The following is a 13,909-nucleotide window of genomic DNA, read 5'->3' as shown; positions in this document are numbered from 1 at the left end:
CCAGAAACGCTCTGCTCTCTGCTCCTCATAATTAAATATCAGGTACGTGCCAGGACAAAGCTGCACTTTGGGAAATGCAGTGCCCCCGTTCAGCTCTGAGGGAGCAGAGAGCAGTAGTACTGTCCTCTCAGCAGAGGCAGTGGAGGACAGTTTCTGAGTTGCCAGGAGGAAGCTGTAGGTGCAGGCTGATCTCACCTGTGACAGTTCAAGCCACATGGTCTTGGGGCTGGCAGGGGAGCCGTAGTTCAGCTCTATGCCGGGGAGCCCCCCGTCAGAGGTGGGCCGCAGGGTCCGCATGTTCTGCAGCTCGCTCAGTGGGATGACGCGGGAGACTGACTGTGTAAGGGGAAAAGCCACAAAACACTCTCTGGTGCAGTCCTTACAAATAAAACCATCTGATTCTCACCCAAGGAAGATTCAAGAGCCTGTTGAAAGCTGAGCCAAAGGCTGGGGCACTGTGCAAGTGTGTATGGGATACAGGGCAGGCTCCTGCTGACATCATGTCCCTAAATCTCATGCAAGATTGGGACAGACAGGAATGTGACCCACACTTAGTCGTACTGTGGACAGTGCTTGTTAGCATGAACATGGGACTTACAAAAGAGCACATGGCAGTGCTAACTCTTTTACCACTCTTGTCCCCTGCTTTGGGCTGGGGCTGTTGTTAGAGCGGCTGTGATGGAGGTAAATACAGTCACTCCCTGCACAAGTTCTGCTACAAGTTAAAGTCAATTTCTGACAGACATCGGGGCTCTGGACTCCAGGGAGGAATTCTCTGGCATACCTGGGTGGCACCATCCACTGCAATGAGCTCCTCCTTATTCACCCCGAAGTAACAGGGCATGGGAATTGTCCTATCACTGACTTTCTTTACAAAGAAGATGTTGTAGCCAAAGAATGGCAATTTCCTCACGTGCTCTGTAAGAAAGCAAAAGGTGGCTTTCAGGCAACAGCTTCCATCCAGCAATCCACTGCACCAACATAAGGCAGTCAAAGGCTGCGAGTGTTCCCAAGCTTTTCTACATTAAGAAGTAAGGTTGACAACTTCTCCTTCCCCCCAAGGCTGAAGGAAGGTGGGAATTCTCAGCAGCCTGAACGGGTGTCCTGGTCTTTCCCAACCAGAAAACAGACCTGCAGCCAGAGTATCAATTAAAACACAACTTGTACAGAGCTCTGAAAATATACTGCAGGCTTCTGCAAAAGAGGTGGAACTTTGACCACGGTCACCGTGCTTGGGAACAAGTGCCAATCTGCAGGCACATGTCACGGCCCATTCCAGGCTCCATGGACCCTCACCAACATCATGAACTGTCCCAAAAGCACCATCAGCAGCTTCCATCATGCTGAGGATAAACCAAGCGGGTCTGGATGTCTCCTCACCTATGAACTGGATTTTTGCATCCAATGGCTGGAGGGCCTGCCTGGTTCTCAGCAGCATGCCAACTTGGTTCTGCAGAGCCTGGGGACTGATGGAGGACTGCAGACTCTTTGGTGTGTACTCCTCCAGGTCTTGCCTGTGCCAACAAGCAGATACTAATTCACCCCCTGCCCAGCTCAAATCAAAAGATCAGCCAGGGGGATTAAGAGGAAGGGAGGGGATGCGCCGACAATTTTCAGTTGCGTGGCTGGGGGCAAGAGTGGGGGGAGAGGGGAAGAGCACAACAGGTTGTTTCCCTTCACATTATCCAGCTCAGATACATCAGAGACAGTGAGACCACCATTTTCCACACAGAAGGTGGCTGTGCACCACTGACTAGTGCACTGAGAGAAATCCCTCCTTTCTGGAGACAACAAGGGCTATAGTGCGGACGTAGAGCCACAGGGTGTTTCTTTCACAGGCAGTCTCAGCTGAAAAACACCTTACTAAATCTGCCTTGCTCCTGTGCCTCCAAAGCCCTACACAGAGCAGAGTTCCCTGTGCCCAGCAGGGTTATGCTGCTGGTGGTGTGAGGGAACCTGATGGAGACATTACCTTCACTCTAGGTGCATAAGGATACAGGGAGGAAGGAGTGTGAAAATATGGCTCGGGGCTGCAGGATAGAAGCTTTCCAGTACCCAGAGACATTGTCATTCCCATCAGGCAACTCACTACAGATTTCAAGTGCCCAGGGTTGAAAACTCTAGCACTCGTGAGAAAGAACAAAAGAGCATTCATCCCAACTATAAGCTCATGCACTTCCTTCTTAGTGTTGCAAACACATGGCAGTCAAAAAAATTGTCCATGGCTCCCTCATGACCCTCAGCTCAAGAGGAGTCACAAAAGGAAATCCGGATCAGAGACAGCATTAAGAGTGTGAACAGGAGGTAAACTTTTTGGGGCAAGAGCTAGTCACTAAGTAGTGACATTAATTAGTAGCTTATGTTCTCCAGAGCTGTCCATTCATCAATTATCCAGAGAGAACTTTCAGGCACTAACCCCTGTGGTGCCAACAGCCGTTAGAGATAGAGGACCCCTCCCTTCCCCCCCACCCTCGAGACAAACATACCTGGAGGGAACAGAGTTCTGCTGCTCGGTTTTGGCACAGTGCTGGAGCATTGCCAGCAGGCACACCTGCCGCTCCGTATCTTCACTATGACCCAACAGTATCTTCCCATTCAGGTAATCCCACAGCACCTGAGAGACAGCACAGCAAAGAGACCTTTGTTAAGCTTTCCAGAAGGTCCAGGCGCCAGCCTGCAGAGCCCCACATCTTGCCTTGCTGATAACACAAAAGCAAAGGTTCATGGAGAACTGCACAAACCATGCCTGGAACAGTACAGCTCCTAGGGGGCTAAGGGCACACTGCTGTCCTTGCATCCATAGCTTCAGTTATTGGTCATTCCCAGAAACACCATACAAAGCTGATCAGCCACAGAATCCTCCCACTTCTTCAGCCCCCTTGGGATGTTCCCACTGGCCTGTGCCAATAACTCTGCCCCTGTTCAGGAGCCCTTGCTAGGAAGGTTCCTGGTGGGCACTGCCCTCGTTACGTACCTGTCCATAATGAAAATCAGTATAAATTTTGTTCTCAAAGTGCAGAGGTGTTGTCCAGATGAGCCTGCGTAAAGTCACAGTGACCAAATTGTCCTCCAGCAGATAATCATGAAGATAATCCTCCGGTTTCATGGGTCTCACTGTTTTATCTACAAGTTTATGCAGAGAGAGTCATCACTTTGGGGCTGAGACAGTGGGCTGAGCTCCATGGCCCAGGACAGGAGCTTTCCTTCACACCTCTATTCCACCCTCCCCTTATGACTCCCAGCATCAGCCATTCCAAAGGGACACAGACCCAAAGAGACACACACATCTCTTTCAGGAACAAGCAACACAGCCTCTGAAAAGGCACAATCCTCAACCCCTAGTAAGGGGGAAAGTACTGAAGAGGAACCTTCAGAGAGCCAGCCAAGGGTGGGGAAACTATTTGAAAGAGTAGCCATGGTAGTCCCTGTTGGAGAAACTGCTTTAAGAAAGAATCTAGATGCCAGGCTTTACTTGCCATGATCATTTTTGTTATTCCTGATGGCAAAAAGAACAAATTCCTCCATCTCTTCCTGGTCACCTGCCCCCATCTTCTCACAGATCTCCTGCAAGACTTCCTTGGCCACCTGAAGCAAGGAAAGAAGCAAATAAGTACCATGGTCTGGCTAGCCCAAAGCAGCCCCAGAGCAGTTAGACATACTGGGCTTGTTAGAAGGCAGCAGCATGGCTTTGCCCATTGCACAAAGAAGGAAGCTGGGTGAGGCATCCCAGCCTTGTGCAGACCCTGCAGAGATACACACTGCTGCAGGGATTCCTAGGAAGTGAGTGCTTGTTAGAAGGCAGCAGCATGGCTTTGCCCATTGCACAAAGAAGGAAGCTGGGTGAGGCATCCCAGCCTTGTGCAGACCCTGCAGAGATACACTGCTGCAGGGATTCCTTGGAAGTGAGCGGGAAACAGTCACAGGACTATGGGAAGCAAAGGCTAAGCCCAAGGTTTTGACAGATAAGGGAGTTCCCTGGTGGGGCTCAGAGTCCAGATCAATAAAGAAGTTTGAAGCAGAAAACTCACAGTGAATGTCTTAATTCTGGTGAGGTACTCCATGCCTCCAGGCATCAGTATCACAAGCCGGCGGGCACCACGCCCGTTCTGCAAAGGACAGTCTTCAGGCAGCAAGACATGCAGGGTCCCATCAGCCCCACAGTTCTTCCTCCCTCTTCCTTCCTCCTCATCTCCACCTCCCACCTGCCTTTTCCCTGCCCACATGCCTGCCTACTCCGTGGCATTGCACGTCCCAGTCCCCTCACAGACACATGCCTCATTTCCTCTCTCGGAACACTAACCGCCCCTGTGACACTGCACATGGCAGTCAGCCCCACAGTTCTTCCTCCCTCTTCCTTCCTCCTCATCTCCACCTCCCACCTGCCTTTTCCCTGCCCACATGCCTGCCTACTCCGTGGCATTGCACGTCCCAGTCCCCTCACAGACACATGCCTCATTTCCTCTCTCAGAACACTAACCGCCCCTGTGACACTGCACATGGCACCTCCTGGCAAGCCTCTGCCCTCCCTCTCCTGTGACACTGCACATGGCACCTCCTGGCAAGCCTCTGCCCTCCCTCTCCTGTGACACTGCACATGGCACCTCCTGGCAAGCCTCTGCCCTCGCTCTCTTCCCAGCGTTCCCACTTCCCTGCCCCTCCATACCAGCAGTGCCTCTAACTCCATAGGGAAAGGAAGGTGGCGGCGGCCCCCATACATGAAGTTTTTCCGCAGGTTGCTCTGGCAGGTCTTGGCTATATCTGCAGGAAAAGGAAAAAGCTTCATGTGCTGAGTCAAGCAGAGGACTCAGCGTTGTCTCCTGCGGTGTTGGGTCATCCTGGCTGTGTTGAATTTAACCCAGGGCCATTGCTTGGAGGGGAAAGAGACTTGACCTCATCTCCCACTCTGCCAGGACACATCCAGATCATGAGGGGCCAGCCCCAGACAGTGTCTAGGTCAGTAGGGCTACACAGGAGGGACAGGAGGGGAGAACTGGAACCCTCTCCTCCAGTAGAATTCCCACCCAAACACCTCACAGCTGATGACTCTGGAAGAACACAGGTCTAGCTGTAAAACTGGGCCTAAACAAAGCATCAGAAAGACACACAATGCCAACTTGCCTGGGTGAAGATGCAAAGAGAAGTTACCTCTGCAAACAGAAAGACTAGAGATACAAAGCAGATTCTTGCCTGCAGGCTCAGATCCCACAGTGACCTCTCCTGCCTAACAGGGTAGGGGAGATTTCCCCATTGGACCATGTCCCCACCTGGATCCCATCTTCTTTCTTTGACCACCAGGGCTTTAGTAACAAGGGGGCAGCCGTTTATTTTACAGGACACAGAAACAGTCATACCATGGTGGGTGCTGGATGGATCACTGCTGGCCAGCTGCAGAAACTTGGTGGCGTAGGGCACCAGGATATTGGAAGGGAGGAAGTATCCCGTTAGCAGGTGTAGGAGCAACCAACCACGCATCACACCCTCCCTGAGGGACAGAAAGAACTGTGGTCACCTTGGAACAAGACAATTACTGCTCCAAACAGCTTAAAGTGAACTTCTGTCCTTCTGAACACCTATGGCAGGTGGCAGAAAATCAGGTGGTGGTCCTCGGTCAGAGGTTTCTATGCTGAAGAAAGGATTGAGTCAGTTATTCTAACAGTGAACAAAGAAAGGAAACAGTCAAGGCCACTCCGCTGCCATTGCTGTCATATTGCAGGTCAGTGTGGGGTCAAGCCAGTCCTAAATGTTGTGTCAATTCCCCACGGCTGTGAAGAGGAAATCAGGGCTCTGAGCAGCATCACTACCGGGAGCTATTAGGAATGTTTACCAGTGCTCAGATATATCTGCAGCCAGAGATAGAAGGAAAAACATTCATTGAAGTGAAAAAGTCAAACCCAGTGACTGGTTAATTCCGTGAGTGCTCAGCAAAACCCCTGCAATTGAGCCACAAGGGACAGCACATCATTAGGGGGCAGCCTGTCTCCTGCCCCTGCTGTCTAAGCAGCAAGGCCAACAGTTCCCCTCCAGCTGTGCATGCACAGGAGCTGACAGTGCTGGTACTCACTGGTTATGGTTGTGGGTGACCTGTTTGATGACCTGGCAGTAGATCTCATCACGCAAACTCTCCTTCTCCTTGCACAGCTGCATTCAGAGAGGAGAAGACAGCATTAGAGAGGGGACAAGAGCATCAGAGAGGCCCCAGGTCTTCTCTGTGCCCTTCTCCTCCCAGCTCCAGTGCTCTGCCAATGTGGCTTAAAACTTGGGCTTTGCAGCCTCTGGTGTCTATTGCTATCTAGGCCCAGAGAAGGAGAGGCAGGTGGTGCTCTCATCCAGACAGTGATATCCAGGAAACCCATTTACACGCAACCCTTTCCCTCCACAGTTTTTAATCAGCTTCTGTTTCTGCTCCCTTTCTTATTTAAGAGGTTGCATTATAGCTCTCCCTGCTCTCCTCCTTCCCAGCAAGGTCTTGTCCCTTCATTCCCATTGGTGCTTCAGCGCCTTCCCAGGGAAAGGTCACAAACCTGAAGGATTTCAGAGAGGCATTCAATGTCATTCTGGTTCTTGAGTTTCGATTGATCTCCCATGAACCGCATCAGAGCTGCAGAGCAAAGGCTGGCGTTTAGGTGTAAGCAGAGGTGATCCTGCCATCTCCCTGCTCTCCTCCTTCCCAGCAAGGTCTTGTCCCTTCATTCCCATTGGTGCTTCAGCGCCTTCCCAGGGAAAGGTCACAAACCTGAAGGATTTCAGAGAGGCATTCAATGTCATTCTGGTTCTTGAGTTTCGATTGATCTCCCATGAACCGCATCAGAGCTGCAGAGCAAAGGCTGGCGTTTAGGTGTAAGCAGAGGTGGGGGCAGGCAGTAGACTAGAAAATGTCCTGAAAGCTTTTCTGCTCCACAAGCTATTATGAGGCTTGTATGGGATGTGTAGTCAGTGGGACATCAGCCCAGGCAGGGTGTGTTCTTGGGCACTTTGCGCTCCAGGCAAAATGCATTTTGCTGGACACTTTCATCATGGACACAGGTGGTTATTAACTGCAGAAATGCTTTAACAGGGACCCTACTCTCACAGCTTTCATTCCCCACTCTGGGCCTCATGATGCCTATGTGTGGCCACCAAGGCCATCCCACTCACCCCCACTCCAGCCTCTGCAGCCTCGTGTCCTAGGGAGGTACTTACTCTTGAAGTTTTTTGTAGCAAGTTCATTCAGTTCACCATCAGAGAACCGCAGCAAAGACTCCTGGATCGGGACCTGCGGGGCCAGAGTACAAGGGTAACTGGGGAGGCAGACTGCCAGAGATGTGCTGCAGGCTTCACTAAAGACACGAGCTCCCACCATATTTCAGGCAGCATTGAAAAGTAGGGGGCACCTGCACTTCTCCAGAGACTGCAGCCAAGGATCTGCACTCTGCACTTTTGCCATATGGGGACAAAGCTAGAGGCAATGGTGGAGCTGGGATTTTGCCTACAGCCGTGGAGAGAGACTGGGCTTACCTTGGTGTGCTGGACCAGGTGAGCTGCACTCTTCTTTTCAGGAGGCATCCCCTTCAGTCCCTGCCTAGACAGAGGAGAAAGAACCCACAATCTAAGTAATATCTCCAGAAATGGCTTGGAGTGGGTCAGGCTACACAGGTCCTGTGTGTGCCTGCTCAGGAAGGACCAGAGCCTACTCACATGGACTGAGTCTCTCGGAAGTAGGCTGTGGCGAAGTCCACCATGGTATAATGGTCGCCAGTAGGGACTACCATGATGTTGCTGGGTTCTGATGTCAGGCTGGGAGCAGAACTCTGCAGGGACAGGCACCAAACGCTCTCTGAAAAGTCAGCTGAGGAACTGCAGTGTGTATTCTCACCTACCAGACTGGGAAGGCCTCATCTGTCTGTGGAGCCTCCCCCTCCCACTATGATAGTATTTAAGTGTCTCCATCTGGAAGGATTATGCAGTCATCTTCTTCCCTCTGGCCTTGGAGGTCAGACACTACCCAGGGCCAGAGACCCACCCTGGCAGCTCCCACAGAACCCGGCCATGTCACCTAGCAGTTCCCCAAGGACCACTCACCTCCTTGCTGGTGTTCCTGTTATCTGGAGAAGATTTCGTGTTCATCCACAGCCCTCCCTGTCTGTCCATGCTGGTGCTGAGGTAATCAGGGGCTGCAGCAAGTTGCACCAGGCTGGTGGGAAAAATACCACAGCGGCCACCAGTGGAGCCAAACTGCCAGCCTGCAGAAACAGGAGAGGAAAAGTCAGGAACTGTGGCAGGTACCAAGAGAAATGAGCAGCGAGGCATCCTACTGGCAAAGGAGAGCACCAGACTGACCAGGCTTTCCTGCATCACGAGATAACACCCCTTATAACCATGGCATCTGGAACAAGGTGGGTCACAGTCAGAGAAGAGCAGAGCTGAACGCTGACTATGCCAGCCCTTAACAGTCTGCTTTCCTCTGATTTACTCAACAGCAGCATGTAGAGCTTCTGGACACCATGGGTCCAGCAGGCCCTTGAAGCCAGTCTCCACCTTTCCTGCCAATCTCAACAAACTCCCTCACCTGGCTCCACGCCTTGCATGGGCAATAACTTGATGAGGTCACCCTTCTCGAAGCTAAGAAGGCTCTTGTCATCTGCGATGTAGCTGCGCAGAGCAATGACATAGTTGGTATCCTGGGGAAAAAGCAATGGAGAGGTCAAATCTCATCCCCAGGATGTGAAGGATTCAGACCGTGTCATCCCATGGACCCTTTCAGGTCTGTGTGGGAAACCATCTTCATTCCCTACTGCTCTACAGCCACTCCCTCACCTGCCTCAGCTCCTGGATGAAGAGTTCCACCATGGCCTTGATGCTCAGAGCCTTTGGAGACTGCAGGAGGAGCTGCTCTGTCTTCAGAGAGAACTCCAAGACATTGCTGCCCTTCAGTTCCACTGAGATCACATCTGCAAAGCTGAGAACACAGCCAACATGCTCAGGCTTCTTCTGCCAGAGCTAGGCATGCAGGTCGTGGAGATGGGAGCCCATTCCAAGGGCTGCAAATGGAGGCAGGCCTCAGAACACTCCAGAGGGTGGCCCTTCACCAGCACTGTATTACAATTACTACAATTACAGCAGTCTGACTCCCACGCTCTGAAAGCATCCTGCAAGTGACAAATTATCATCCTGCAGCAACCAGCACCCTTTTGCTCACCTGTAGCTGCGAAGAATCTTCAGGTGGTCAGGATTATAGCCAGTTGCTTTTACCACCTTCAGCAGCCTCATGCCCCGATGAGAAACACCCAGGATCTGAACATCACTTCCATTTTCACCCTGTAAGGGGAGTGCAACAAAGAGCGTCAAAGGCTCCATCCCACCTGGACAGGATAAAGCAGGAGAAAAAGATACTACCATATGGACCATGAAGGAGGTCCTGGGCTGACAGAAGTGTCAAACCCAGCAAGGTACAGAAGGCACAGAAGAATGAGTGATGTGTGGCCAGGCAGGGAGACAGAAAGAGATCCCAGGTGAACTAGAGCCACACAGCTAAAGCCAGCCCAGGGTCTAGAGAGAAGATTAAGACTCACTTGAGCTGGGAAAAGGCGGGAGAAATAGTTAGCCCAGTTATCCCGAGCAGCCAGTACAATCCTCTTCTTTATCCCATCCTCCTGAATGGACCGGACATCATTGCCAACCCGGAACTCCACTAGTAGGGGTAGAAAACAGACACTCTCAGGAAGACAAAGATGGCCAAGTCTTCCTCCGCCCAGGGACTCATTCCCACCAGTTCTTCTCAGTAATTATAGTGCAGCAAATGACATATGGAGGTGAAGTGATTATCACATTACCTGTGCACATCAGTCTACTACTAGTTGCTCTTCCCCTCTCAATAAAATTCCTTTCAAAGAAGATAACTGGATTTTGAGACAACTCAAAATCCCGTCCTTGAGCCTCAGTTTCCTCTTCCCACAATAAACATAACAGAACTAAGTTTTTCTAGCTCACAGAAATTTCTGGCCACTTGGAATAAACCAACATTCCTACACTGCACTACACAGCACACGCAAATGTGCTTTCTTGCTGCAGTGACAAACATTTCTCCTCTGCACTACGTCCTGCCTGAAAGTGCTTGGAGGCCTGTTTCTCATTTCAAACCAAAAGCTGGGATGGGCACAGGGAGGAAGGGCTGGTAATTACTCAGCAGGTCTTTCATCTTGCGCTTCTCCTCCCTGGAGATCCGAAGGCAGGAATCAGAGAAGGTGTCACGCATGATCTGTAGAGGAAGGAAACACAGAGGCTTCCACTGAAAAGGCCACATCTAAGTGTGTTGGAGCATCTGAGGCTGTTAAACAGACTGAGTTTCAGGGAGGAGTGAGCAGGGGCTTGACTAGAAGGACCTGGAGAAGAGACTAAGACCACTAGGGATGTAGAAGTGACAGTAACTTATGCAATGTAGTTACAGAGTGGTTTGTCCCTAAACAGAGAGATACCAGTACATACCTGCTCACACAGCAAGTTCAGACAATAAGGGTTACTGAAATTTTCTTTGGGGTAGAACACCTGCAAGAGGATGATAAAAACGATAGTAATATTATAGATGTTTACAAATGTTGCAGAAATAGCTCCCTGGGGGATGTTTTGTAATCCATGTGCCCTACTACCAGACAAGAGTGAGTCCACCTCCAAGGACAGGCAGAGAAGAGACACTGAGAATGTAAACAGAAGGACCAGGATTAAAGTGGTGAGTCCATGGGATGAACCCTGGTGTGTTCAGTGCACTCTCCAACACTTGATTTTAAACACATCTGTACCATTTGTCCAGCTCTGGGGGCCCCAGCATAAGAAGGACATGGACCTGTTGGAGCAAGTCCAGAGGGGGCCACGAAGATGATCAGAGGGCTTGTTCAGCTCTCCTATGACTACAGGCTGAGAGAGTTGGGGTTGTTCAGCCTGGAGAAGAGAAGGCTCCGGGGAGGCCTTATGGCCCCTTCCAGTCCCTAAAGGACCTACAGGAAAGATGGGGAGGGACTCTTGGTCAGGGAGTGTAGTGACAGGATGAGGGGTGATGGTTCTAAACTGAAAAAGGACACAATATCTAAATATTAGGAAGAAATTCTTTACTCTGAGGATGGCGAGACCCTGGCCCAAGTTGCCCAGAGAAGCTGTGGCTGCTGCCCCATCCCTGGAGGGGTTCAAGGCCAGTTTGGATGGGGCTTTTGAGCAACCTGCTCTGGTGGGAGGTGTCCCTGCCCAGGGCAGGGCAGTTGGAATGAGATGATCTTTAAGGTCTCTTCCAACCCAAACTATTCTATTATTCTAACAGGAAAGCACCAGGTAAAACCAAATTTACTTTATTTGTATATTTCTCGGTGCTTAACAGAGGAAGGAAAGGATAGGTTGGGAAACCGAGACACTGGAGTCAGTAAGGCAGAGTAGGACTCATATCCCCTATGAGATGATCCTCTGCCTCTTGACTCCTGTGTTATGTGACCTCCTCCCAGAACTGTCTTTGTGCTCTTATATCATGCTATGGGCCTATGACAAAAAAAATTATTTTGACCAAGTATGGGACCAGTCCCCTCCCCCCACAGGACCAATCCCCTGCCCCCATAGCCAGCCCTCAGTTAGAAAAACTGCACCTCTTTGCGCAGAAAGATTTTCCAGGCAGGGTTGTCATAGGAAAAGCTGACACTGTCAGTGAGCTTGTACAGCTGGGTCTTGATACCATCATCTTCTGTTACTGTTACAGTAGAACCTGTGTGAGGAGAAAGAGCAGTGAAGATGGGCTTTGCTGACTACAGGGTCACCTTCCCACCTGCCACAGACCTGTCAAGGGAAAGGGGAGAGTTCCTGACTGGAGATTGCTGTCAAGAACCCTCTTGAAGGTCAGTGATCAGCTAATATGAATCCATACACAAAATAGTCATCATGGTCATCATGTGAGTAACAGCATTTCTGATAGCATTTATACTTGCTGTATTAGCCACAAAGTTCAATGCTCATAACAGAAACACCCCAGAGATAGGGAGCACACAGCACTCCAGGCAAAATACTACCCCTGTGCTTAAGCTTGAAGACACAGTTTCACTTTATGTCAATATAAAAAGGCTGCTGAAAGTTTCAAAGGGACTTAAAATTTCTCCCCTGAGCTTGCAGACTGCAGGGTTCTGGTACAAGGGACCTGGTACTTGGACTGGATTTTCTCTCTGCCAGAAATATACTAAAGACAGGCTCAGCCTGAAGACAACCATTCAAAGGCATCACTTCACAAGGTAGGAATATCTTTATTTAAGCACTCCCAGCTTTCAAAACTTCAGAGTTCATAGACAATCAAGAAATACAGAAGATCCCACAGTTCAGCTGTTTCTGTATTTCTATTCAAAAGCACATAGGAGTTTTTCAGACTAATCCAGTTACTTTGATTTACTTTCACAGGACTTCCTAAAGATTCATTTTTTTTAAAGGGAGGGAGAGTGAAACAGGGACATTCTTTTATACCAGGGAAGCTGATGCAAAACAGAGTCCTGCAGTAATGTTCTTGACTGATTGTTCCTTGCACATTATAAAACATGATGCTGATGAGAGTTTTAAACAGCTTGAAATACATTGGTACATGTACCCAAAATGGCAGCACAGTATAAAATGAATTATGGCTCCAGGCTCTCACTGCAATTCAGAGGCAAAACCTAGGCCTGAATAACACTTCCAAACTCCTGCTGAGAATCATTAGCTATGCCATTTTCCAGACATTCCTTATGTGGCCAGTGTCCAAGGTCTCCCAGGCTCTCATTCTCCCTCTGAGAAACATTCCCTCATTCCTCAGCCTGTCTCTAAGGTCCCTCCAGAGGCTCTAGAAGGTAAAGTACCTGGCTTCCCAGTCCTCCCTGGTCTAAAGTCCATCTGTTGAATTGCAGCTTTGATAAAGTAATTATGCTTCAGTTACATAAAAAAATCGTATTGTTGACTGGACCTTGATAAAGCCATAGCCCAAAGGTCCTTTCTGTTTTTAACTGCCTTTTTCAGAGAAACCCAGCCTCTCCTTCATCATTTGTGCCTGACATCCTGCACTACACTGGGAAGAAAGGAAAGAGTTAGAGCTGGGAAGTGCCAAGCTGAGTGCTGGGCCAGACTGGAACTACAGTGACAGTCTCTGATTTCACACAGCCCACTCAATCTTTGCCCAGCTGGCCGATGACACAACGTGCTATGACTCTCCTGGGTCACTGTGCTGATTCTGACCCCATTGCCTCCCTGCCCACTACCAAATCCCACTTGGGCGAAGCCAATACTCACCCTTCCCTGTGGATTCCTGCCCACCTGGGCTCTCAGGCAGGAGGGGTGAAGGCAATGGTGGGGGAAGAGGGGGAGCAGGAGGGGCTGGGGAAGCCGGTGGGGTATTCTCCTGGCTGAAGACGGACAGGAGAGGCAACTGCTTCTCCTGGATAGAGCTGGAAGCTGGGCCTGTCTTGGGCTTTGGAGGTGGAGGTGGAGGTGTTTTCTTCTCCTGTGGCAGGGCGCTTGGCTGCAAGCAAAACAATTTGACCCAGTCATTCTCTACATTACTGCGCTCTGTCTTAACACTGCTGTTACAAATCATCCCCGGGGCAGCAGTTCAATCCCAGAAGTAAGATCTGTGTGAACAGCAATGCCTTTAAACCAGCACATGATCTCCAAACAGATGAAGATCAAGCAAACCCAGGTGCAGAGAACCAAGTATTTGAGATTGAAGCTTTCAGTTGGGAAGGGAAAAAAAAATATATATTTATGGGCCAAGGCGTTGGTGCCAAATGTGGGGAACCTGAGTTGCTTGCTTCCAGATCAGCCTTAAACATACCACAATAGGACTTGCTGCTCCAGAGCCTTTTCTCCACAACCTCAAGTGACTTCATAGGCTGAAACCCAATCTAGGATGGGCAGCACCATGGTATGAGCTCAAGCTCACAGCTAT

The 13,909-nt window shown here is 50.1% G+C and overlaps 1 protein-coding gene across 1 annotated transcript in view; it reads right to left on the bottom strand.

Annotated features, from left to right (window-relative positions):
* The window catches only part of LOC106892464 (unconventional myosin-XV-like), a 45,331-nt gene that overhangs the window by 972 nt on the left and 30,450 nt on the right, over positions 1-13,909 (bottom strand). The window contains 23 exon segments of the mRNA XM_014949687.1: positions 196-336; positions 785-918; positions 1,381-1,514; positions 2,487-2,614; positions 2,975-3,114; positions 3,468-3,585; positions 4,029-4,106; positions 4,664-4,758; positions 5,352-5,482; positions 6,062-6,138; positions 6,734-6,810; positions 7,180-7,252; positions 7,495-7,558; positions 7,675-7,787; positions 8,059-8,219; positions 8,546-8,657; positions 8,794-8,935; positions 9,176-9,294; positions 9,549-9,667; positions 10,159-10,234; positions 10,462-10,521; positions 11,601-11,716; positions 13,255-13,483. Of these exon segments, the coding sequence (XP_014805173.1) occupies positions 196-336; positions 785-918; positions 1,381-1,514; positions 2,487-2,614; positions 2,975-3,114; positions 3,468-3,585; positions 4,029-4,106; positions 4,664-4,758; positions 5,352-5,482; positions 6,062-6,138; positions 6,734-6,810; positions 7,180-7,252; positions 7,495-7,558; positions 7,675-7,787; positions 8,059-8,219; positions 8,546-8,657; positions 8,794-8,935; positions 9,176-9,294; positions 9,549-9,667; positions 10,159-10,234; positions 10,462-10,521; positions 11,601-11,716; positions 13,255-13,483 (2,637 nt within the window).

Source organism: Calidris pugnax, unplaced genomic scaffold (genome assembly GCF_001431845.1).
Source record: "Calidris pugnax isolate Ruff unplaced genomic scaffold, ASM143184v1 scaffold9, whole genome shotgun sequence".
In the NCBI taxonomy this organism is placed as follows: Eukaryota; Metazoa; Chordata; class Aves; order Charadriiformes; family Scolopacidae; genus Calidris; species Calidris pugnax.
The sequence above is the reverse complement of the archived record's forward strand: the minus strand, read 5'-3'. Positions and strand labels throughout refer to the sequence as shown.